Here is a 26,852-nt window from a genome sequence, read left to right on the forward strand (position 1 = left end):
AACCGCACATCATTTGAACTTCTAATGGGACGACACGATTACGAGTAAACCACGGCATAGTTCTCGCGCGGTAGATACATAACGCGATTAAGGAAGCTAAAGAAGCAGGATTCTGCAGATAAATAGGAGAACACGGAAAAGGGCTCAGAGTACTAGAAATGAAGCTTAGAATGACAGGAAGCTGAGCTAGTTGGTAAGGGTTCATAATGCGAAAAAAGGTAAGGCGTGCAGACACGGACACAAGAGGAGAGAAGTGGATAACACAAACGCCGACTGTCAACTGAAGGAAGCACTGAGGTGAAAAAAAGAAAGAAGACACAAAACTCATCTGCGCATGCTCTGGAATGGTAGCACCACGTGTCAATCGTGTACACGTGCCGGTCTACGTGAGAGATAACTGTTGAGGCAATTGATCTCTTCTTTATTTAAGGTAAGCATTCCAAAGTAGTAAAAACGGAATTGCCATGTCGTGCCTTAAGTCTTCTCTCCCCAGATCATGCATGCACAAAATGAGCGCCAGTTTTAATGCACAGGTCCGGCGCCTATTAGAAGCAGGTTACCCTAGCATGGCAGTGGCCACTGTAACTGAACGCCTAAAGAAGTCGATTTCGCGGGGGACGGACGTGATTGCAGAAAGCAGTAATAGCAAGAAAAGAGTCGTGGCTATTCCTTCCATTTATTCAGTATCGCACAGGCTTAAGAAGGTTGCAAGTAAATATGGTGAAAATGTTGTTTTTACTGCTCCCAGTAAGCTAGGTAAGATATATGCTGCCGTGCAGAGAAAAAAGGAACAGGTGAAAGGCAAAAAAAGAACAAATATTTGTCCAGTGAAGCACATCAAGAACAACAATTTTACTGACTGTCGTATGGGTGTGGTTTATAAAGTTCCCTTTAGCTGTGGCCATTTCTACGTGGGGCAAACAGGACGATGTATCAATCAGAGGATAATGGAACATGAAAGGTCGTTAACCGGCGGGTCGCCTTCCAATCTTTCCTTACATTGTCAAGACTGCCAAAATTGTAACTGCACGCCAGAGTTAGATGAATGCGCGATATTGTACAGACACAGGAATGAAGATACGCGTCTAATGGTCGAGGCTTGGCATATCAATAATGGTGGAAGTGCGTGCGTGAGTCAGCCTTCGATTACCTTACATAAAGAAGAGATCAATTGCCTCAACAGTTATCTCTCACGTAGCCCGGCACGTGTACCCGATTGACACGTGGTGCTACCATTCGAGAGCATGCGCAGATGAGTTTTGTGTCTTTTTTTTCTTTTTTCGCCTCAGTGTTCCTTCAGTTTATAGTCGGCGTTTGTGTTGTACACTTCTCTCCTCTTGTGTCCGTGTCTGCACGCCTTACCTTTTTTTGCATTATTAGACCTCAATTATTGGTTACATGTTTGAGTTTCTAGTGGAACGCAAGAGCCAATGGCGGGCGGATGCTGCTAACCACGGCGCTGAGCTAACTTGAGATATCGAACGCATGCGATAACGGCGAGCCGATGAGGCGACGTTGCGGGCAGAGCACCGTCAACGTGGCAATGGCGGGAACGCGTTCGCCGGGGTCAACGCCCGCTTTCGGCGGGAGCTTCTCGAGTCGCACTTTGGCTTCGGCTGCGACGAAACGTCCACGTTAAAATCGCGAAATGGAACGCAAGCGCCAATGGCGGGCGGATGCTGCTAACCACGACGCCGAGCTAACTTGAGATATCGAACGCATGTGAGAACGGCGAGCCGAGGAGGCGGCGTTGCGGGCTGAGCAGCGTCAACGTATCAATGGCGCGAACGCGTTCGCTAATGACGTCACTAACGGTGCTGCCAATGGCGCGCGCGCTTGGGTGCGAAGTAGAGGGCGACGCAACTGACGGCGCAGCCAGTGGAGCCCTTTTTCGAAACATGTGGCGAATGGTTTTTCGTTTCGCCTAGCCATTTACAGCTTTCGCTGTAACACACCTGTCAATGAATGTCAGGAGAGAAATTCATCTCCCCCGTCGTCCCTAGCTGTCGGCCGGAATACCTTGAGACACAGCAGCAGCAAGGGCGTGACCGATGATGTCCTGCTGGACGTTGGGGTCTGGGCTGCGGAGCAAAGCCTCTCAGGATTCTAGAGTGCGCGAGCTATCATGCTTAGACGCCCCATCGTCATATCGGCGTATGAGCCACAGCGTTGACAGCCGCAGCACACTGCACGGCATCTCACAGGATCCTGATGCTGCCGTGCAGTGTGCCGCGGCTGTCAACGCTGTGGCTCATACGCTGGTCTATGACGATGGGGCGGATTTGGCGCAGCTAACGCACTACTTGGCCATCGCGCGGGGCGAAAATAAGACGCCGGCGTCCTTGGTCTTTGATGAACATGATGAAGACGCTCAATATAATCAATAATGATAATATATAAATTCACTATACCCATATTCACTACAACAGACCCACTATAGTCACAGGTTAAGGAATAGTCACAGGAAGCAAAAAGCGAATTTGTCCCTTTTTGCCTGGGCCATCCCGCATCATCTTGATGTAAACAAATAAACAAATCAAATCAAATCAAATCAAATCAGGTTCGCTCGCTTCCATCTTCACAATAATGGAAGGGCTCAGAATTTTTTTTCAGTGCTCTATTAATTTATTTACTTGCTCTTTAGCAAACAGTTGATACTTTGCAGTGTGCTTAAACATTGTTCTGTGAATAGTTTTGATGTTTTCTGTTTTATTAGTTGTTGTATTTTGTTTCATTAGTACTGATACTTGTAAACGGCTACTTCTGCTGCTCCAGCGAGGTAAAGGCCTTAGTCAGGAGGATTACGCCCTCCTTTTTCCTTACCTTGCGGGCAAAGCTACTATGCATGTTGCCCAAATCAATTACTACTATTAAAATGAAAACACGTATAGAACTGCGCCCAAATTTAGCATTTGGGAGTATCGTAATCGTCGGTGATTTACTTTATTTACGTCTTGTTTGGTTGCTGTATCCGCTTTTTAATCGCTACATGGGCCTCTGTCAAACTGTCTATGCAGCTTTTAGCCCAGGTAGCTATCCAGTGCTATCTAACAAATAAACTGAATGAATGAATGAATGATATATTTAGCGAAATTGCACATGATACTATGCCATTGTGTCTGATAGTACTACAGAGGTTTAACACACAACTAAAACGAAGTGAGTGGTTAAATAATACAGGCCCTGACTAAACTCGCGAAACAGAAAATACGAACAAATATCACGCTCATGCATGCCAACTGAATGCATTGCGCAAGAGACTGTAATCCTGAAATATCTTCGCTCAGCTTCATTACAGAGCTGGTGCATGTTTCTGCGGGCTGATAACGTGTACGATTCACCGTCCCTTGACTTACAGTGCCTAATTACACGTGCGCGGTCTTATCATACCGAGCTTATCACACTCAGTCTTGAAGTTGCTAAATATTAGTTATTTTTAGGGAAGCAAATTTTTTGCAGTGCATTGCTAATTGCACATCACTTGCCCAAATGTAGTTCGTGCCCCTTATTTTATTTTCCTTTGTTTTACGAATCCATTTTTTTATTTGAGCTAGGACCTTAGCTTTAGGTAGCTTGGCGCCAGAGAGAAAAAATGGTATTCAAGCGAGCTCATGATTTATGATCGCTTAATGTGTGTTTTTGTGACTGCCTCTCCCCACGTTAATATAGAGATGCCCTGTTATTTCTCACGAGAGCTAATAAAGAGGAAACCTTTGAAGGGAGAATGCGTTTCACGCGCAAGCAACTTCTTTCCCCAAGTAATTAGAGCATTGCAGAGATTAATCACCTAGGCTGCATTCTGCTCATTTGCCATTATTAATAAGTACGACGTTGTAATTAGTCTTCAAGTTGCCCTTTTCCACCTCGCCGCTTTTTTATACCATATACGTCATGTATGTATATATATATATATATATATATATATATATATATATATATTCCTTGCAGGAGCAACCATCTGCTGTACCAGTCAAACATTGTGCTGAATTTCGCTTTATTGAGCTGATGTGTCGAATTCGTGAAGCAGCTTCATTAAGTAAGTGTTCACGGTGACAATAAGACAAAACTTGAAGTTCCTCGGTCAGGACCGCTACACAGTAACGTGAAGCTGCAGAATCCAGCTCGAAAGCAACAGCGGTCATGCTTTCAATTTCCATCTGGTGAAGTTGCAAGACTAACACAATAAGCACGCGTACGTAAGGCGTTCCAGTGCTACAAAAGCAATAATGAAGCGGAACTTGACTTCCGTTTCTGACTACTTAGATCACAGAGGAGTTGATTTCATGATGCATCTAGCACACATGCATTGGGCGAATGACGGCTGTTGCCTCTGAGATTATGCTGCGCACTTTTTTTTCTATATGTTTTGTTTTCTACGTGGCCAGCCGTATGGAACACACGAGGGTTCAGACGAGATGCCACAAGAAAAAAAGTGCAAACACAATTCATAACGTCTTATCACAGGCAAAATTTCGCGTCACTACACATCTCGGAGGCACACACGACGCACAAGATGCAAGGTCGATTCACATAGGTCGCGAAGCTTCGGGCGAAAAGCGGTTCAGAACGAAATGTCACCGACATCAGCAAGGGTGGTTATGGGAGCAGCGATTGAAGCGCGACTATGTTTGGAGGGAACAAGCATTGGGAAAGAAAAAAGCGTTTTATAAATAAAGAGAGACACAGTTAGATTCATTCAACGAAAATACAATTCCTAATCAATTTTATATACGCACGGCGAGAAAAGAACAACTCTATTTTTCTTGATCATTATCAATAAATACCTTTTTTTCAGCGCCCGCCGTATAAGAGCGCACACCGATAACGGCGGGCGTTGAAGCAGCTATCACTTGCAATGCTATGCAGCTCTTGAAGTGTTCAGAAAGGCGCGCTCGTAAAGTTAACCTGTTATAATACGCCCCCCTCACATGTTGTGTTGTTTTGCTTGCCGACGTTTGTCTGAATTTTGTGACGTGGGTTGTCTCCTTGTTTCTTAACCTTTTCTGTCAAGAGGAGTAAGTTGCGACCGCCATATAATTGTTGAATTTAGTTGTGTTCGTGTGACAGCGCTGGCCGACGGACTTGTCGTCCGACGAAAAAACGAGCACTCTACGCCCGAAGCATTCATAGGCCTCCAAAGAGAGTGTGTTCTGTGCACGGATGCGATTTAGACACCCGTACGGCTGACCTTTTCTTGCATCGCTTTCCGCGCTGAAAGCTCGCAACGCCCATCAAGTCGTATGGCGGGGCATTTGAATATACAGCTGTAGTGGCAGGCCTCCGAAAACAAATTTCGCGCCTTTGAGAACAAAATGACGTCACTTCTGTTTTTAACGGATATGACGTGACATTATTTTTTCTTCCGCCGGAAGTGTTCCCTCCTCATACAGATGGCGCTAAGCCCCATGGGCCGCCGATGAACCGCCATGTTTTGAACGTATGGGCTTCTATGGAAGCTTCGCTACCAGGTATATCTACCTTGCAAGATGCTTCAACAACAAGCTTAACAAAAAAGTCACAGGCCTGCTCGGTACACCCTGCACAGTCACAGCGTAAGCTGGAGGAGCGGCTCCATAGGAGCCCCATTTTCGGCACCACGCACTACAGTAACGTGACGAGAAAGCCAGCAAACGTTTTGCAACATTTGTGGCTGCGGCGACGATACAAGCTCAGATATAAATCGGTCTGTTAATTCGCTATTCTCGTCATGTGTCGCTTCGCTCGGCTATGACACCGCGGGTGAACGCAAGGCCTGGCGTTTGTCAAACAAAACCAGCCCGACTGTAGCAAAATGAAAACAACGCCTACTGAACTGAAGTGCGGGATTACGCGTCTCTCGCCCCTCGATGCATTTTTATTCTTCGTGATTCAAATTTCGGATGGCACAAATATTTTACGTGACCCCGTCAGATTTGTATTGTAGAGATTTGACGTATTTCATATTTCTGGTGCATATTTGAGCAAACCTGATTATCTATTAACTGCAGAGATGGATATATTTAGCTATATGATAAGGTGAACAGGCTGAAATCATGTTCTCCTTGCTTGTACCTATCGCTTCTACGTGGGTGAAAGTACGATAAGTGCTGAGAGTTAGTTAAAATGTTGTGGTTAACATAAAAATTAAAATAAACACATGTTGGATGACGTAATGTCACAGGTAAACGCGAGAATGAAAAATGTCACAGTTTCGCCCTAAGGGCGAAGCAATGAATGCGATAGCAACACAGCAATGTCTTGGTAGCAATATGAATTGTAGTAAACATGAGCTGATTAAGTAAGCAGATGTGCTGCGGCGTAAGTAGACCGACATGAAGAGAGACTCGATGATCACGAGAAGGCGCGTGTGAAACGGTGGTGTTGATGAGAAGCGCTTCCCGTGGGCAGTGCGTGCGAAGGGACACACCTGTAGTGCTGCACTGCCGATCCGGGCAGCATTGCATGTGTAGCGTGCGTTGGAAAATGTGACCCGACTATTACTAACTGAATGAACAAGCGTGGTGTGAGCACGCACAAACAAACACGAATAGATCACACTGAATGGCTGCAGACAACGACCGTCAAAACTCTGGCAGCAAGCGGATACGCCGCAGCGGCGAAGGTACGTGCGGTCTATCGCTTCAACGGAAACTGAGCGGCGAATGCACGGCGCATAAAGGTCAGAGCCGTGTGGAGATAAGAGACGGTGCGAGCGAGCGACGAGCGCGGTTGTTGGCAGAGTGGAAATGCGCCCCCCCCCCCCCCCCCCGCTCCCTCCGGCGCTGGCTTCCCGCTTCCTTGCTTGCGCGTGGGAGATTGAGTGCGTTCGCTCTCCGTGACAGCGCGCGTCCCCGCACGCTTCCGCTCGGGCATACGGCACGCGGCGAAGATTTTATCTATAGGGAACCTCACGGCGACGGCGACGGCAAAAATCTGGTTGAAGTGTCCATATAATTTCTATCGCAATAATAAAGAAAATGTTCGAACGCATGGACACTTCCTGTAATTTGAGGCTGGCAGCCGAGGTGTCCTATGTATAGGCAGCATTTCGTGCGCGAGACTAAATACCGACCGCAACATCGCCCAAGGTTAGCGGTATAGAAATCCTCATGCTGGCAACTCTGGGCTGCTCACCAAAACTAGCTCTTTCATGTACCCAGAATGGAGGCCGAAATTCTCTAGTCAAGTCGACCAGTTGAACCGGCGAAGTGAAACTCGCTGTGCATATTTTTTCGCTGCTGCCCATATGATTAATGATAGACCTGCCTATGTGCATTGTTCTGTTTATAATATTTTCTGTGTTTGTTTGTTTGTTTGTTTGTTTGTTTGTTTGTTTGTTTGTTTGTTTGTTTGTTTGTTTGTTTGTTTGTTTGTTTGTTTGTTTGTTTGTTTGTTTGTTTGTTTGTTTTGGCCAGGATTACGTTATCTCGCAAGCGCTCACATGAATTCACAGGGAGATTGTTAGGACTGTCAACAGCTTCATCTTCGGCGATGCCTTATGGTCTTGTGTGGCATGTGCGGTCATTTGGATGAATCGTCTTGGTGGCGACGATTGTTGACCCTTTTTGTGTATGTAAGTGGTCGATTGTGCGCGATAAAGAATCGGTTATCGCATTAACCTGTGTGTGTGTTTATTTGACAAGCAATTTAGTTCGCTCTGCGATAAAGCTTCAGGCTCTTTCTGTGTTCTCAAATTGCGCAATCTGTTCACATCTGTGCGCCTACTAACCTCATGATTCCAAAGAGTCACGTTAGAAGCATGATCTGTCCGTTTTCTTGAACCAGTGAGCTGTTGCTGGTTAGAGCTACGGGAAGTCCGCGTGGCAGGTGGAAGAAGTAAAGTGACTGTCGCAACGCACCTGTAGATCGTCAGCGCGTCAGGTTATAGGCTGACTTTGTTTGAACTTGTGAATCGATAAGTCGCGAACTTGTGAATCGATAAGTCGCGCAGTGTGTGCTGCTATGAGATGCAGAATATGCAAAGGCACAAACGCAACCGAGATTGAGTTTTGTCAGACTTGCAAAATTTTTACAGTAATCGGTTCAGGTCAGCCTGCTAGCTGGAACCATGCAGTGCCGATGACATGCTGATTGCAAAATAAACTGCACCACCATAAGTTTAGCAACTGCCTTGCGGAATAGATAGCATTACATTTACTAAATGTGTTGACCATCGACAAGATCGAACGACCTACAGAACGCTGATTTGCGCACGGCAAGATATGTCAAGGACGGGTGTGCTGGGCCAGGGAAGCTAAGAAACCGCCACAACAAACAGGTGGGAGCTTGGCAGGTAGGTGAATGGCCCCGAAGTCCACGCAGAAACAAATAGAGGAATGATAGGCGCCGCCACACCGTTCAAATATCAGGTGAATGTTGAAGAGTGCGACAGTGACTAACGTAACAGAAAATAAGTTTAAGTATGAGGGGACCGCATAAGTCGTCAAGAACGAGTCGAGAGAGCGTCTCGTCATCGTCACCTGCCCGATCGCTCAACACCAGACGGCCGTGGCCAGTCGCCTAGCTGAGGCTCACCTACCCTGTCTGCTAACTTGGATTTCTCATAAATAAATGCAACATAGTTTTATTTCTCTTCAGAATAAGCTGCAAGTGTAAACCTTGCGCCCACGTTCATCTCCTGCGTGCACACACGTTGAAATCTGGCGCACGCACGTACGAGGAGGGGGAGGCGATAAGAAGGCGAGCGCGGCACGCAGTCGCGTGACTTCACTTATAGGGACATCTCCGCCTCACAAATCTAGGGAACTGCACAAGACGAGATCTGGCAACACTGGTGTGTTCTGGTGGGGATTTAGTCGCTCCCCATTTCGCGCAGTTCCATGCATGCTTCTTACTTACTCGCTGAATTTGGGCATAATATTGGAAGATATTTTCGATATATTTCGCCGGACCTTTGTTTTTAGACAGCGGATATGGGCTCTGAAGTTCAGTGCCAACACATCTGCTTCTATCGCAGGAAGGTGTCCAAGGCGACAGCTCTGCTGTTCCCCTTGCTGGGCATCACACACCTCTTCTTCTGCATCAACCCTAGAGACGACGCCCACTTCGAGAGCGCCTACGTCATCTGCAATGCACTGCTCCAGTCGTCACAGGTACGATTGTCGTTTCCGCTCTCATCTCGATGCAGTTCAGACGGTTTTCAAAGCCGAGGTCTGTCATAATAAACGGTTTGCGTATTCGACTTTTCCATGCGGTCTCCTCATTAGAAATTTCACTTCTGTTGCTACTGTCCTAATAGCAGTTGTCCTTATAGCAGTTGTCCTTATCACTACGGCAAAATGAGGCAATGAAAACATTGCCGAACGTAGCAGAGTTCTCCGTAACCAATAGAAAAAGTTGGGGAGCACCAATTTCGGAGCATCATTGTTGTTCTAATGGTGACCATATACGGGACCTGACTTGGCTGCCTTGCTTAAAATTATGCGGATGTATTGCTCCTTATGTGATGCACAACTGGTGTAAAAGTGGTGTAAATTGTGTTCGCACAATAACACGAGCAAAAGCGCAGGTTTCTTTACATCGCAGTATCCGTCATCTTAGCCTTCACGGGAGGACAGTTGCCGAGTAAATAATTGTCCCATTGGAAGCGAGTTATACGAAAGCTCATACAGAAAGCTATCGTGACGAACCTGGAACAATGTTACATTAGCCAAGTCTGCCGATAGAAGCCTAGCGAGGAAGCGAATGCTTTCAACAATATGGCGATCATTTCTCGATGCACGCTCGCCCATTCTCTGCAAAGATAAACTTCTAATTAATTTGACACTGTTATGTTCCACCGTTTTATTACGCAGTTTCTAGATCTGAACACCTTAAGTTGTATTATAAAATGGGCTGCTCTGCCACCCTTTCCCGCTCGCTCCCAAACAGATAACTACCTTAGAAACCACTCCCACGTGATCTTTACTGGAGCGTCTTCCTCTCACAGCGTGCTCACTTTGCCTTCAGATACTCTCATAGGCTTCACTCGCACTGAGCAAAGCGCTGCTATTTTGTTGCATTTCCTTCTCGCTGCTTTCAACTTGTTTTAACCGTATACTGATCTCAGCTTTTTGCATGATAACCTAATGCGTCCCTCAGTGGTACTGAAGTTTAGTTCCACATTCCTCATCAGTATATTTGAGCAACTGACTGCGATTAGGACCTATTAGGATTGAATTTTGCCCGCAAAAGGCCGACTAAACAAACTTTTTATGTGCTTGATTCGGGACAAGCGCTTCTCGACATGTTTCACAAGACGCCCACACTGATGCAGCGTTCTTCGTGACGCATGCGTGGCGTCATTTATTGTGACCGCGCTTTTCCGTTCTGCTTCCTGAAAACGTCGCGTGTAATAATGGCTCGCACACGGAGGACTTTGAACATCGGTCTCAGCGTATTCTATAGTGGAAGCACCGGTTCCAATTATGCGCACTGGAGAGTTCTGCGCACGCGTTAACTTGTGATTACTCTTACCCTGTAGGGAATTTATTCACCGGCCGCGGACGGATTCGCAGCCGTACCGTAACCTCAATCTCCCAAAGTTTTCGGCAAACTCGGCGTGTAACCTCCGGGCCACTGGACGCCTACTACGCGAAGGCTTAAGGGGAGCTTTAAGGAAAGGAACTCGCAACGCAGCCTGGGGGCGTGCCATCGAGTAAACAGGTTTCATCCGGCATCTTAAAACTCTTACTCCGAACGCTCTATAGACCGGAGCAAACAGTACGTGGACGATGGAGTTGATGGCAGAGCAAACAAAGGTTTAGACGGTACAGTTGCTGCATGAGTCAAGTTGAGAAGGATGTTCACAGAAAAGAGTACCAGTTTGCAATCGGATGGCAACTTTCCAATCTCCTCTGTATGCGTAAGCACAGTATCGGTGGAAGCTATCCCAGTCGCCCTTTACCCCCCCAACACCCAGCAGCCCCGGACAGGGGTACGCGGAAGCCCGAAAAGTTGCCCCTCTACTCCTCTCTCCCTCTCTCTATACCTGATCTGTTGGCGAAGAAGTGGAGTAGAGACAAAATGATTGCTTTGTCGGTGCCTTGAGACGGCACTAAAGAAACGCAACAAACACAGAGCGAGAGGGTTAGAATGTTGCGCATGGGGTGCGGTGATGTGACACAGGTGGAGCTCTGAGTCGACAGACTTTCTGTCGACTCAAAACTCTTGCCTTTCTGCTATGGGAAAAGATTCTTGTCTGTAGCGCTCATATTCTTTCTGTAAGTGACGTGACGGGTTGTGCCACAGCTTCCATTTTCTTTCTCTTTTCCTCTTCTTCAAGCTGGCAGGCGTGGTGCCTGTTTCTAAAGACGATTGCTAGCCTGCTCCTCTCTATCCATTGTTGTGCTTATATGTTCTCAGGTAATAATCAATCAATCAATCATTTTTTATTTATTTACCGTGCCCAGGAACTACCATGCGGTCTGAGTGCTGGCGCACGCATACATTAAAAAAAATATACGGCAGGGGAATACAAGTATTAAAAAACAATGAATACAAAAAAAAAATTTGAAAAGAAGGGTGTACATACGGCACGGCGCAAGGTGAATACAAAACCAAAAGTTGAACAATATGTGAAACTATGACACAACAATGCAAAGCTCGGAAAAGAACGACGATAGCGAGTTATGAAAAATATCGAGATCATGAAAGTAAGCGATATAAAGACTGTATTCAGTGGACGGTTGAGTGTTGGTGATGACAGGTAGGAACATGGAAAGGGCTATGGTCTCTGGTGATCTTGCGTGGAATACAAAACATGATACAACATGTGGAGTTCGGGGCAGATGAGGATACCAGGAAGGAGTTTGAAAAGAAACAGAAGGTCAGCTCAATTACGTCGGCAGCGAGGTAAGGGCACTGACAATAATCCAACAGTGCTAGAACAATGTCCAGTATCCGTGTTAGCAAACCGGCGGTAATATATGCTTAGAAATAATAATGATAACAAAAAAATTAGGGGCAGCTTCACACTATAGTGGTGTGAAAACTGAGCAAACAGCGAAGCTGGTGACTCCACTTAGCTTTATCTCGGTTCGGTCAAGTTTTTGCGAGGTTATGCTTCGAGACTCAGCCACGTTTTGTGTAATATCACCCCGGAATCATCGGCAGCCGAAGGAGCAACGAACACTAGGCCATTAAAGTATCCGGATGCTCAAACGCTTTTACTCCGCGTCGCCGCTGCGGCGATGCGGAGCTATATATCCTGTGGGTTGGTGCAGTGACGTCACGGCTTAGCTCCGCCTCTGCGCAGCCGCGGCAACCAATCCGCACGGTGCGGTGACGTCATGTCTGGGCAAAGCTAAGGCGAAGCGATGCGTCGCGGGCGATGACGTCACGGCTCACACAGCTGTTATGAAGTTGAAGCGTTGAAGTTGAATGAAGACACATTTCGTTAAGTTGCATAGCCTTTATTTTAGATCATGTTGCTGTTGATTACACGCACACACTCACACTTTCACGGACGACTCTACACTTGCACAGTATTGCCTTGTGATCGCTGCGGTAGACGGTCAGAGGCTCTGCCGTTGCCGACACACGGGATCGGCCTTACGGGCATGATCGTGCCATTCAATCGTCGAGACACTAGAACAGCCAACCGCCACTTGCATGTGTCGAAATGCCCATTCAACTCAGTGACAACAAGAGCAATCAAATAGCAGCGGGAAGAGTATCGCCACAACGTTCTGCGCGCGCGTCATCAGTACCACACCCTGAAACCAGCTTTTGTGGGCACCTGCAAAAAGAAAAGGATAAAGAAAAAGAAAAAAAAAAGAACAGAAAAAGCCATTCGGAAAGGTTTTGCTCGCCGGCAGTGTCGAAAGAAAATTTTCGTAAAAGCTAACCTCACTGACACATCAGCCACACGCACGCACAAAATAAAACGTTACAGGCGTTTACGTGACTCCTTACGTGGATTGAATGCGACAGCATTCTGCCGCTTCCGCGCGATGCTTTTCGCTTGGTCATGTGCTCGAATTGGGCAAAGTCAATTTTTTGGGTGTGAGCCGCCCAATTGTTTGTTTTTTTTTTTTTTTTTTTTTGGGGGGGGGGGGAGGGGGGCAAGTCAATATTGGGAGTGGGCCAGGTCGGTTTTGAACGTGGGTCAACTCAATTTTCGAATTGGGCAAAGTCAATTTTTCGGGTGTGAGCCACGGCGTCCGTCCGATGCCGTGGCTGTTAACCGTGGGATTTCGCAGTGCGAGCCGCAGCAGGTCCGGCGTCGGGAACGGGACGTCATCCAAGGTTGATCCACATAGGTCGCGAAGCTTCGGGCGAAAAGCGGTTCAGAACCAATTGTCACCGACATCAGCATGGGTGGTTATGGGAGCCGCGATTGAAGCGCGACTATGTTTGGAGGGAATAAACACTGGGAAAGAAAAAAAGCGTTTTTAAATTAAAGCGAGACGCAGTTAGATTCATTCAACGAAAATAAAATTCCTAATTCATTTTATATATGCATGGCGAGAAAAGATACAACTGTATTTTACTAAATCATTATCAATATATACCTTTTTTCAGGGCCCACCGTGAGAGCGCCCATTGATAGCGGCGGGCGTTGACGCCGCTATCACTTTCAATGCCATGCAACTCTTGGAGTGCGTGGAAAGGCGCGCTCGTAAAGTTAACCTGTTACAATACGCCCCGCCCCCCTCATATGTGTTGCATTACATGTCGACGTTTGTCTGAATTAGGTGACGCGGGTAGTTTTATTGTCTCTTAACCTGTGCAGTCAAAAGTAGTGAGTTGCGACCGTCAGATACTTGTTTACTTTAGTTGTTTTCATGCAACAGCGCTGGCCAACGGGCTTGGCGTCCGACGAAAGGACGAGCACTCTACGCAATCGCCCAAAGCGTTCGTCGACCTCCAAAGAAAGTATGTTCTGTGCAGCGACGCGATTTCGACACCCGTACGGCTGATCTTTTCCGGCATCGCTTTTCGCGCTGAAAACTCGGAACGCCCATGAAGTCGAATGGCGGGGCATTTGAATATACAGCTGTAATGGCAGGCCTCCGAAAACAAATTTCGCGCCTATGAGAACAAAATGACGTCACTTCCATTTTTGACGGATATGACGTCAAATTATTTTTTCTTCCGCCGGAAGTGTTCCCTCCTCACACAGATGGCGCTAAGCCCTATGAACCGCCGGTAAGCAACCATGTTTTGAACGTATGGGCTCCTATGGAAGCTTCGCTACCAGGTATATTTACCTTGCGTCATCCCTTGGTCACGTGAGTTTTCTTTTTTTTTTGCCATCGGATGTTAGCGCCGGACGCTCGCTGGATTTTCCGCTTCATGGGGCATATAAGGCTTTTACCTAAAAAAAAAAGATGTTTCGTCATCAATTTGCCTATTTCATTCTTTATATGAGCAGAGCATGAGGAATTCTATACGCCCACGACATCTTCTGCAGAAGCTCTCCGACCTCGCATTTTACGATTCGCTGGCATCGGAGGCGAGACGATTGCGAGGTGAACGGGCGCTTAACGCTTCGCTTACGCGCTCTACTTCCGGGATATATTCTACGCCTCAGCTGGGGAGGCTGTTTCGCATTTCCCGATGAACGTTTGGTTCGCTCTTAGGCTGCTTCCCACAGTTTTGGTAAACGTATAGCTTTGCGGTGCCGAAGGTGCTTTTTCTTTTTCTCGAAAAACAATTTTTAAACAAGAATAAAATGGAAATTTCAGATCGTCTTACGCGCGTTTCCGTGTTACGGATAGAGACGCCAACGTTGTTGCGCGCGAAGGAGAATTTTGTACGTGTCTGCACAAAAAAAAAAAAAAGAAAAAAAGACAACAGGAAGCAAGAAAAGCATGGGATCCTTTTGATGTCAGAAAGATGTGGTGCCTTGGAAAAAAATGTATTAAATGTGAATACAAATATTGCATTGTACAGTAAAGAGGCCGCACAGAGAAAGGATCGACAGGAAATGTTTCCCTGTTCTATTTCTGCTCTACTATGCAAGAACCGTGTTGGCTAGCAGAAAGCACGAAAGACTGCGCACGAAAACATTGACATTTATTTATTTATTTATTTATTTATTTATTTATTTATTTATTTATTTATTTATTTATTTATTTATTTATTTATTTATTTATTTATTTATTATTTATTTATTTATTTATTTATTTATTTATTTATTTATTTATTTATTTATTTATTTATTTATTTATTTATTTATTTATTTATTTATTTATTTATTTATTTATTTAGCAGACGTGTTAGGAACACACACCATATATATACGCTATAAAATTCGAAGTCAAGCTCACGAAGGGGACAGAACACACGCCGCATTACCGACTCTTAAGTCCTTTGTTCTTTAATTTCCCACGGCCTTGGGTCTCACTTTTTCGTCGTCACCTTCTTTTAGAACATTGCTGAACGCACGACACGCTTCAGTGGTCATTGTGATCAGTCCTCATAAATTATTTTAATGCGCATGCACAGCAGATGCTGCAACGCGCTTTACCAGAGCGATAACACCCTTCAACTTCGTCATGTCTTGCTAAGAAGTAGAAGGAATAAGTGCTCCTAACGCGGACTGACAGCCGTCTCCGCCGAAGTTGTGAAGCGGTGCCTCACGGCCACGGTGTGGCTAAATGTTAGTACCAGATATACTTACAAGTGTCAGTGTGGGCGTTTGCATCGCGAACGGGCGCCTTTCCCAACCTGAACATGCTAAATAAAATGCACCCTGGTGCACGCAACATGAAAACCACTCTCTGTCACGCTACATGCGAATGCAAGAAAACAAATGCAATTCCAACAATCTCAAACCCAAGTGCAGAGCTATTTAAAACCCAGGCGCTGGCCTGCAACCGGCGCGAAGACCAAATCGGTTTAGTGCAGTGAGCTCGCAATGCGGCTGAGGCCAACCGAGCCTTGGTCTAAGGGAACCAACTCCGCTGAGCCCAGCTGGGAACAGCAGCATCAAGACTGAAGATCCCAGCGGACAGCCGCGATACACCCCTGTAAATAGAGCGAAATAATAATTTACAACAACAACAACAACTACAACATTTACACCGCACAGCGTATATGCATACGTTCAATTATCGCCCACGAGGCAGTACGCGATGGCAATCTCCACCGAATCGCCTCATTCTACTGCACCAAGAGAGCAAAAGATGTCGCATTTAAATAAACGCAGGGCTGGCTTCACGCAATATGGCTAGGACATAGCCTCCTATATATATATATATATATATATATATATATATATATATATATATATATATATATATATATATATATATATATAGGAGGCTATGGCTAGGACCACAAAGTGCTGTTGTTGGTGATGATGATGATGATGGTAATTATTCTCCAAACAAGGGGGGCACATACCCACAATGAGGGATCTTTCCTTCCTTACATACTTGGTGGCCGCGCTGTTTTAACAGCGAAGCTGTTTAAGCCAGCCGTAAGAAGTGTGCGTTTCACGAAATTATCATCATCAGCATTGGCTCGAGCGTCGTCGTCTTCTTCCGCAGCTCACTCGTTGGCGCCCCTCGGTTAGTGCTCGAACTCGTGGTCGGCATGCGCTCGTGCCACTGCTCCCGCGTTCGTCGACGTCATCTTCTTCCACAGTTGGCTCCGTTGTGCAAAAAGCTGAAAATAGCCAATGGGTGTATCTCTTTGGCTGGTGACGTCACGCACCGCATAGGCACGTCATGTCAGCTGCGTTCCGGCCGTGTGATGGGGATGTCGCGTGACGTCGCAACAGTCTACGTTCTTCTCGGGACGTCCGAGGGAGACCTGCAGAACTTTATGATTGACGCCTTTGGTTTGATCACCCCTATACAGGCACAACTTCCATCGTAATTGGGGCTGATTTCAACGTCAACCTGCCTCGGCCAGAGGGAAAGTGGTTCTTGGTGTTTCTGTAGGAAAGGTTCGGCATTCAGTGCTACACAAACATCGGTGAGCCTACCACAGGTCATCGGTCCTGCATAGTCTTGACGTTCGTGAAGAACCTTTCCAGCATCGTTACAGAACCCCTGGCCGTCTACCATGTAGCGACCACAAAGCTATATGACAAAATAATATAGAAGGTAGAAAATGAGAATTCATGCGGTATGTGTCTTTTATTTAAATCAATATAGTTAATCACCATATATACAGCTCCACTAGTCATCCATTTTCACAGAGTGGATTGGCACTGTTTTTAGTATTCGTTTAGTTAACCCTATTATAGCTATGAGCAAAAAAATGAGTTGGCAAATTGTAAATTAGTTTCCCGTCAGATTAGGAGCTGGAATTCTTCTGTTTTCTTTTTTTTTTCGCTTTTGTCTCAATGTGTTGCAGCCGATGCCTGTTCAGTCCTCTACTATATATGTTCATAAATCGTCTCATCGAGTCGTAGGCGGTGGTTTCAGCCTTGCTTCAGTCTCCATGCCCTCTATTCCTTCGTGGAACAATTACATACGACATTTTTCCTCGTCAGTTATGATGCTACGTTGTAATAAAACGGAAGAACCCAGAATATAACGTGTTCGCTGCGCCTCATTGAGCACCAGCTGGTGCATACCGAAATACACGGATTATACTAAGCACTGTTCCCTCGTTACTGCTGCGCCTATACGCACGCTCATCAAGGAACACGCAAACGCGAGCAAAAAACAACAACGACGACGCGACATGAGTGCGTGCGCTCTTTACACAACCACATATACGCGTATACACGCGGAGCCAGTCAAGTGCATGTGCGGTGTCGCTCTGGCATAATCACTCTTTCGGGCGAAAGCCGATTATTGCTGATTCGTGCATCCAGATGAAAATGAGATGAAATGGGAACCTGGATAACGAGATGTATGCTTTCTTTATTCCAGAGCTATGCCTTAGACTCTTGTTATCAAGGTATATTGGAAACAGTATCTTGGGGAAAGAGACTGCGGGGAAATACGAGTAATTGGGATGCCAAGCAAGCAGGTGGCCCGTGATGAGGCTCGCCCGCATCAAAGCCGATTTTGGTGGCATTCACGCTAATTGCTATATAGCGTGTGGATTTCGTATCCGAATGCTTCCACTGGCTGTCCCGGGGCTCCGAAACGAGAGCCTCGGGATATCATCTATAAGCCATCAGAGTACCAGCTAAGGTCGGCCGTGCATAGTGCAATATTTCCACGCCTACACGCATATCGTACGTCACGCTTTTCTGTGAACTTGAGATTACGGTATCGGTGAATTTTGATACAGAGCCCAGCTATTCGATGGCATTTTCGCGTCTTTCGTGTCTCTAGGCATCTATAATAAAAGATCTGGGGCCGAATCCAAGAAGCCCCCCCCCCCCTTTTTTTTTTTTCGCAAGTGATGTTTGCCATTGGCCGGCCAGCTTCGCTATAACATCAAGGTTGGCTGGCATCTTCTCTTACGAACAGTTCTAGCGTAAGGGCTTTTTTTTTTTACAGGCCCATAAACGTAGTGCGTTGCAGAAGAACGGAAAAACTGGCGCATATATACGTTCGTTTCGGCAATTGAATCACTTGCTTGCTTGGGTCTATGTGGAAACATTCGGAAATGTTTTGTCACCGACGTTTCCCCGATTTATATGTAAAATGTTCAATGGCAAGAAGACAATAGCACGAGCAGTGACGTAGCCAGGGTTTGAATACCGATCTAATCAAGCGGTGCGTCTGTTTACATCTACACGCTACGTCCACCGTTCGTCGTCTATAGCTTCAAATACAGAGTACACCGCGCAGCGCCGACACGAAATAATGATGAAATACTACAAAACACGTGGATGAGCGGCGTCGCATCACACTCAGACAAACTGATATGAGCGGCTGGGCCCTTTCGAAAAGACGACCTGGAGCTGATGATTTTGATAGCTGGTTATCTTCCGTTACATACGATTTATGTGTTCGATGCAGTACACTTAGAGGAAACTTTGCACATATAAGCGCTCACTTAGCGAACGCGCGAAGTTCTCTCCCGAAGACACCGATGCCTGCGATACTCACATGGCAACTGAGCGAGGTGAATGTGTGCGCTGCGCATATATATATATATATATATATATATATATATATATATACGTAGCCGCATTCGTGATGGATGGAAGCCTCGGAGAAAGTGACGGACAGCCTTCGATAGAGAACGCTGATGTTTACCGACGGCGACACCGCGCTGTGTCCCCGCTTCCCGCTTCTTGTATGCGCGCCGTACAAAGCGAGGAGTAGTTCCTTTCAAATCTCCATTTCCATAACTAAGCTATAAAAGCAGTTTCCTTCGTCCTAATTGCTCATCACTTAGTTCAGGTGCGGCGGTGATTGGTGCACGAAATCGTCGGCGATGCTATAGGCCTAATCTCCGCTGAACGAGATCGACACCTGCTCGAGCTCGACACAAACGTCTGGGAAGGGCTGAAAATCGTGCGCTTAAACTTGGGACGCTTGTTACGACTTGCTTTGAGCGAGATTAAATATATGAGCGCAAAGTAGCTGTGGCCGTCGCGTTCTGGGTGTGATGTTCTCGATCGCTCAATGGCCGGTCGGGCGAAGACCGACTGAACAAGGGTCGGCAGAATGGCTCCGCTGGCGTCGTCGGCACGAAATCCTGTTAATCTGCGACTACTCGTTGTTGTCGATAGCTTCGACGTCATTAACGTCATTAAACTCCTAACGGCTCTCGGCGACATGGTCTGCCCACTGTATACTCCACCGACCATTGGCGGTGGTGTCATCGGTGTCGTGTTGGTCTCGGCCTATAGTGTAACCCGACCTTTGCTGAATAAACCAGCTTGCAGCGCAAAATTCAGAAAAAATTGCACTATAGTAAAGCCTGCGCGATTGAATTATCACAGCGAAGCATGCCCCGACCACTTAAAAAGTAAAAGTACGTACAGTTTGCCAATACCATCTAAACAGCACTAATTTCAATTTCTTCACGGGAAATTGTCAAAAAATGCGCTTTTTGCGTACTCGCAGACGATTACGCCCCTTACATCTTAGTTGCAGTACTCAAAGGCGCAAGGAAAGAAAAGGGGTTATACAAAAGGGTGGGTTAACTCGGCCTCAGGGGGGGTTACAACCCCCGAATCCCCCCCCCCCCCCCCCCCCCCGTCGGTGCGCCACTGAAACAGATGCACAACCTGTGGCGAGGTTGCCACACTTATTCACATGTTATGGGAATGTCAGGACATAACAAACAATTCGGGCAGTGCCGACACCTCCGTCTCTTCCACCGCCAGCCTCCGCTCGCGTTGGAAGACCGCACTGCTCACCTCGAACCTGACAGTACAGCTCTGGGCCGTCCAGCGAGCCGAGGAAGCCGCTTCGAGACAAGGTCTCGGAACCGCGTCCGAGGCGGGTGCCCAGACCCACTAAAAGTACGCCGGACTCCAATCTTATCGATTTGATAATAAAGTTTACGTTCTACATACCCGCTTTCTTCCAAGACCATTCCTTTCTGTTACTATTTCTGTTTGTATAATGACGTGACAATCCTTTAAGCTATAGCGTGAGTGAGTAAGTTGCCGCACTGTATGTTGGCGAGTGACAAATAAGTGGCACTTGCACGAGAGAGAGTGAGGGTGAGTGGAGTGATAAGTGAAAGCCAAGGAAGTTAACTAGGCTTAGTCCAGTCACCTATCCTGCACGGGGAAGGGGGAAAGGGGAGTGAAAGATGAGAAGAAAGAGAGAAGTTCACACTATGCACGCACAAACGTGCACAAACTTCTTGCCATTGTCATCCCACCACTTACTGTGATTTTACTCTGAGGCAACTTATTGTCACTCGCGCAGATTCTTTTCAACTGTCGGTAATCTTTTTCAGGGATAAAATGCGCCATGCAAGTGAACCGTGATTTGCGTACGAGAACCGCTATTTTTATTTCATCTTGCTCCGAAACCAATCAGGTATCAGCAGGGGTAAGTATACTCTTGAGAGCGAGCTGCTCATCAAGCGTTAGTAAGCAAGGTTCGTTGTTGCACATCTGCTCCAGTTGATTGTTCGAATACTAATTAGCGGCCTTATTTAGTAACGGATCTTTCAATTTTCAATCCTTTTGCGCCCTTCGTCGTTGGCTCGCGCGAAGCCACTCCCCCACTATCCCTTGGATCAGCATGTCGGCAGGACAGATCGCCCAACATAAATGGAAATGCATAAAAAAAAAACTTGTTGTTATAGTAGGACCACTGGCACACACTGAGTACTTGCACGACCGAATTAATCCTTTGGTTGTAAATTTTATAGAAATGACTAAATTTGAGGGCAAGGACCTGTCGCATTCGCTTGAAGGCGCTCTCCCTCTCTTTATAATCTTATTATTAATCATATTTTAGTCCTTCTTAATGCCAGAAATTCTTCACGCTGGATACCGGCGCTGCGGAGTTTTTGAGGACAGATTGCGAACTACCTTAAGAAACGTCCCCGCTGAGCTAAGATCCTGTTTTGCATTGGCAGATAAATCTTTTCGGGAAAGTACGTAAAAATCATTTGCGGTACCTTTCGGTCGTTATTCCTTATGCCTCGGACTGTTTCGTCTTCCCGTATATATACGCACGTGCTTGCTAGCAAAATCGTTTCGTTTGTGGCTACATTTGCTGATGGCGGCACGAATTTAAAAGCACGATATAATGATCCATGACGAATCGCACGTTGCTGGACGAAGCACAATTTTCTCGAAGTAATAATCCCGGCACGTCGAATGTGTCATTATCTGCTGAACATACGTCGTAATCCGAGTGCTTTGAAGACTTCCGCGAACGCATCTTAATAACAACGAAGAGAAATATACCTAAACAAATGGTAATTTTCTATGACGCATTACGCCTGCTGGGCTTGCTCAAGTGTAGCTCTCCTCTGATAGTGATGCCGAATGGGGCCCGTATTTCCCCCTCCCCCCTCCAAAAAAAGAGAAAAAAAATGAAGTAATGTTTGTGAGAGCAAGTGCCCGCCAATCTTGATATTCGACATATCATTAGCGGAGGCAGCCGGCCAAAGGCCAACAGCACTTAGGAAGAACAAGCTTCGTGAATTCAGGCGCAGTATTTTTCAATAAATCTTTGAAATCGAAATTCCGGGACTTCAATCAATCTATCTGGACTGAAGTGAAAAGTACCGCATAAGCTAAATGAATTATTCTTATTATTTTTATGTTCGGCAGCTAGCGCTGCTTCAAAGGTGAAGATTGGGTGTATCTTGGCAGTTTTGTTTGATATAACCAGTCTTCCTCCTGCCTGCCTTAGTTCAGCTATGTTTGTCACTATCCGGAAACGGACAATAATTGTCGAAACGTTCTTTCGCCGGCTGTTTTGTTACCTTGGCCACTGTTCTATTCACAACTTATTGACGTATTTCAGAGTACTGTAAAATGCATCAGCACTATCTTATTTAGACGATGTGGTAGATGTGCCGTTAGCAAAATAGCGATATCTTATTTTCGTTGTTACAACATTGTAAACATTATACATAATTTTTTTCAGTTTTGTCTGTGCAATTTTCATTCATATGTTGTGAATCTGAAACCGGGAACTGATCCAATACGGAAGTAAACTGTACCTCTCTCTTTTTTTTCTTTCTTTTTTTTTTAACCATGACAGGATTTTAATAAAGTTGGTTAGGCGGCGGTTGCATAAAAGCGTTTTGAGTTTCACTTGTATGAAACGTGATCCATCTGTAGCTATGGCTGAAGATCCGTCTTAATTCTCTACGTGTTCTTATCAGTTAACATGCATCACGCCTCTGCTAGCCCTTTCAGTCGCGCTGCTCACGTAAGAAGACGTCTTGGACTCTGCTAACAGATGAAGGGAAAAAATATAGTCTTCTGTGTTATATTTTCGTGCTCAGAGCTCTTTGTGGCACATTTATGTGCACTAAAACAGAGATTAACAAGTTTGTCTACGTTGTCCGCAATCGCGCAACCAAGGTGCTATCGGTGGCACTGTCACACCACGCCAAACCAACTCTTCTGGAGTGTGTTCCTGGAAAGTTACCAAGAAACGCTGCATACCGACTTGACGGCCAGCGGTTGGGCAACGCATCACGTTGGCATGCTGACGCAGTAGTGTCCTGGTTTTTATCGTCACTTTTATGGAGCGTTTTATACTTGAAAAGCGTGGACTGGGCGAGGGGCTTTCGCAATGTCTTATCTCGCCTCTACCGCGAACTTCGTGTGGCGAAATATTCTCTTCGTCGCCAGATATATTGATCGATTGTATTTAGGCCTATAGTGCAAGCACGTTACGTCGCAATAGATACGTCACAGAGACGTACATACTGCCTATGGCAAAAAGCCGTACGTCTTCGTCGGGAAGCGCTTGTGGACTGTGCGCCACTTGTTGCAATATAGCGTGAGAGGATTGCGTGGGCTTCTCGTGGGCGTGGAATACGGTTCCCGTTCCTGATGGGACAGTTTTGCGCTGAGAGGGGGCACGACGGGGTTGGAATTCCTCTCTGCAGGAAGCCGCGAGCTACCTCCGGTGCAGGAGAATTACAACATAAACAAAAGAAGTTGTGCTGATCTTACCGCGTGTTGAAATTTGTGTGAAAAAAAAGAGCTGTTCGTCTCCTGCACCGCGTTTTGTAGCATTGTGTTAACGTGTCCGCCCGGCATGAGGGCATTTAGACGCGGTAACCCCACCGAGAGATACATGTTCTCCGTGCGGCCGCGGAATACTCTCTCCGAGATCGGCGCCGCTTGCCATTGCACTGCCTTCGGGATCGGCCCAGTTTACTCGGTGAGGAGGCAACCGAGTAGACGTGCCAAACAACGCGGAAGAAGGCGTAGAAATTAGAAATAAAAGAATTATGAGCGTGGAGGCATATATTTGTTACAGTGAGAATATTTAGGTGCCGTTTGTGGTTGGCTGCGTAATTCCGAAGGAAACAGAGCCGGTCCCCGGCATCTCTGTTGTGGTAGCACACAGATGGCTGTATACCTATATAGCCGATTATTCTGTAAATTCTGGAAATTGTTAATTAAGTGAAATTTTGTTAATTCGTTGAATATGTGTTTCGATTTCTTGTGCTACTAATGTCCACCTCATCGAATAATCCAGCTAAATGATAAGAATTATGCCACGTACCACAGGCGATTTCTAAAAATTCCCTAAAGCTTAATTTTGAACACCTGGTATATGATGTAGTCTTGTTGATGCGAAAACTATGGTCTATAAATACATACTATTCTTTTCTACAGCTGCTGATCTTCTGTACATATTTAATCAATCAAATTGCGTTATATTCCTTAAAATTGATTGTGTTGTACATAATTATTGTGTAGCAAATTACAGTACCACCAAGACTTGGGAATTTTGTAGGCTCGAAAGTCTTGAAACACGTAAATTGAAAAAAAAACTACAAATTAAATAAAACTGAATACTCCTGATGCCGAGGCTGGCTATACTATATACGAGCCCTCCGTAGTCGAAATTCTGCGGTACAAGACGCCTGTGCCTGCTTGCAAAACACGTAGTTCATGGCAAATGCACAAGTCCCGCAGACAAGTGGATAGCTTTCAACGACGAATAAGAAGTTTTCGTTTCGTATCTATCCGGTTCAAATGTATGTAAGATGCAGAGATGCTGTTATTTAGACCTCGCTGTACGGATGTACATGAAATTTCTCGCATTAAAAAAAATGTGCAAATTCGAGCTACTGTTGTCACATTTTTAATGATGCCTTCAATACTCTCACAAAAATTGCCGAAAATTAAACGGACAAGTTTAGAGCGCTCTATCTCAATAATAAAAAAAATGTTTTACGATTGCACGGTTTGCATCTTTTAGGACGTCTAAAGCAAGGCAAATTGACGTATTACGTGTTGCTCAATATGTGAAAAAGAGTTTTAACGTAAACTAAAGAACAAATTTGCGTTAACTCAAAGTTAGTACATTATATTTGCCTGGTTGAGGCCCTTAAATAACTTCATTTACCGAATTGACGTGTCTAAGATTGAGGAAAAGTGCGTAGTCCTTAGTTTCACCAGTACCCAAAAATAAATTTTAAAAAACTTTGATGTCTGAGATCAGAAATCTCCCGGTAACAATTGTTAAGGTCAAACTATATTTTTTTCCTTTTGCGTGCGACACATTTCTGTGAGCTTTCAGCTCCTTTATAATGAGAGCATTTCTCGCGTTTTACATGCATTTGAACGGGGAAATCGCAGTTGCTCCGAGCGAGAGCTTCCTTTTCAACTGTCACTAAGCAGAAATAATGGGGCAGGTGGTGACACCGATATCAAACAACTAAGCAGTAGACCTTGCGTACTGGGCCTGAACACTGCAAAAGCTACGCATCAAGTCAACCAGACAGGAACAAGAACAAGCCACATGTAGCGCGGAAGAAACAAGAGTTCACCATTTCCTTTCTCTAATCTTTCCGTTATCCTTCCAATAAATCGCCTTGCACACAGCAGGATTAGAAGCAGAATATGGGAGAAACACGCCGACGCTTTCTTGCGCGATTGGCTAACAATCCCCAGAGTGCTCACTACAATGTAAATATTTATAAGACATAGCATAAACATAAAAAAGAAGGTGTTTTCACTGGTAAATTATCGCATCGCAATCGCATCTATGGCCATGACGGCAATGGTTATCTCTAACGTGCTCTGATGGCCTAATGACAGGTATTTAAACCTCGCACGTATTTGCAGGTAGGAATAGACGTTTATAGAGTTGGTTCTAACTACTTATTATGCTCATGCTATCATCACTACCAATAACGACATTCTACCGAATATATATATATATATATATATATATATATATATATATATATATATATATTCGGTAGAATGTCGTTATTGGTAGTGATGATAGCATGAGCATAATAAGTAGTTAGAACCAACTCTTTCAACAGGATCATTAATAAACCCTTATTGTGAAAAAAGGAATTTTTTTATTATTATTTAAAGTAAAGCGGATAAAGGGAACAAGGGTGGCAGTCCCACGTCGATTCAACTTTCGAATATCTGCTCACAGACTAAGGTGATGCCGCGCACCGCTTGCAATACAATGAACTGCGCCAATAAACATAAGACAGTCGTGATCCCAATATACATAGGAAGATTTAAGCCTAACTTGGTGCACGAAAATCGCATCCGTGATTCAATATTATGGATACACAATGGTTCGGCGCTTTTTCTGTTAAAGTAAGCAAGCTGGGTTTCAATTTCGATATAAAGACGGGCAAGAACCTGAACACATCTGCAAGAAATAAGCAGCTACTGCAGTGAGTAGAAGAGAGTCAGACTTGAACATCATATACCGCACGGCAGGCCACAAAGAAAATATACAGGAGAAATGGCCTCATTTGTAAGCCTTCTCTGACATCTTATTCTTTATCGGTTTATTGTGGTAAACGAGACCTGTCGCGCAAATTCCACATTTTCTTGGGATAGGAACCGTCTAACCAATGTTTTCTTCTGGATGAATCAATTCCTTGGTGATTCGTGCTTGTCACGTTTAACTAGAGTCTAAAGATTTCAATTCGGCGGACCTCACTATTACACCTTACCTACAGGCATGCAACATGCTTTTCAAACCATAACACCGTTTGCGCGCACCGTTTCTCTTATTTGAAAGAAATCTAACACTTGACCCAGAACTTCTCCTCTCCAGTCTGTAGCATTCTGCAAGGGAATCTGCGTGAGATGAAACTAATTTTAAACAAGAAGGAGTTTGTTGCTGCGCTTTAATGGTCTAGGGGATACAAATGTTCATTTGGAGGAGGCGGGAGGGCAAGGCCGTGGCAACACTCAATTTACGTGTTATCAGCTCTTCAGTCGGTTGTTTTTCGGTTTATTGTTTTCTACACTTGACAGATGTGCTGACGCCTGTTTTCTGATTTCTTTCGCTTTCCGAGGCTTTAACTTAATCCAGCAACTTCAGCCAACATGCTCTTCAGTAGGTGGGCTT

At 45.4% G+C, this 26,852-nt stretch overlaps 1 protein-coding gene across 1 annotated transcript in view; it reads left to right on the forward strand.

The window, feature by feature from the left end:
• The window catches only part of LOC119440758 (corticotropin-releasing factor receptor 2), a 318,940-nt gene that overhangs the window by 283,229 nt on the left and 8,859 nt on the right, over positions 1-26,852 (forward strand). The window contains exon 9 of the mRNA XM_049662454.1: positions 8,957-9,092. Coding sequence (XP_049518411.1) covers positions 8,957-9,092 — 136 coding nt within the window. The remainder of the gene's footprint in view (positions 1-8,956; positions 9,093-26,852) is intronic.

The sequence above is a fragment of the Dermacentor silvarum genome, chromosome 2 (assembly GCF_013339745.2).
Source record: "Dermacentor silvarum isolate Dsil-2018 chromosome 2, BIME_Dsil_1.4, whole genome shotgun sequence".
Classification (NCBI taxonomy): domain Eukaryota; kingdom Metazoa; phylum Arthropoda; class Arachnida; order Ixodida; family Ixodidae; genus Dermacentor; species Dermacentor silvarum.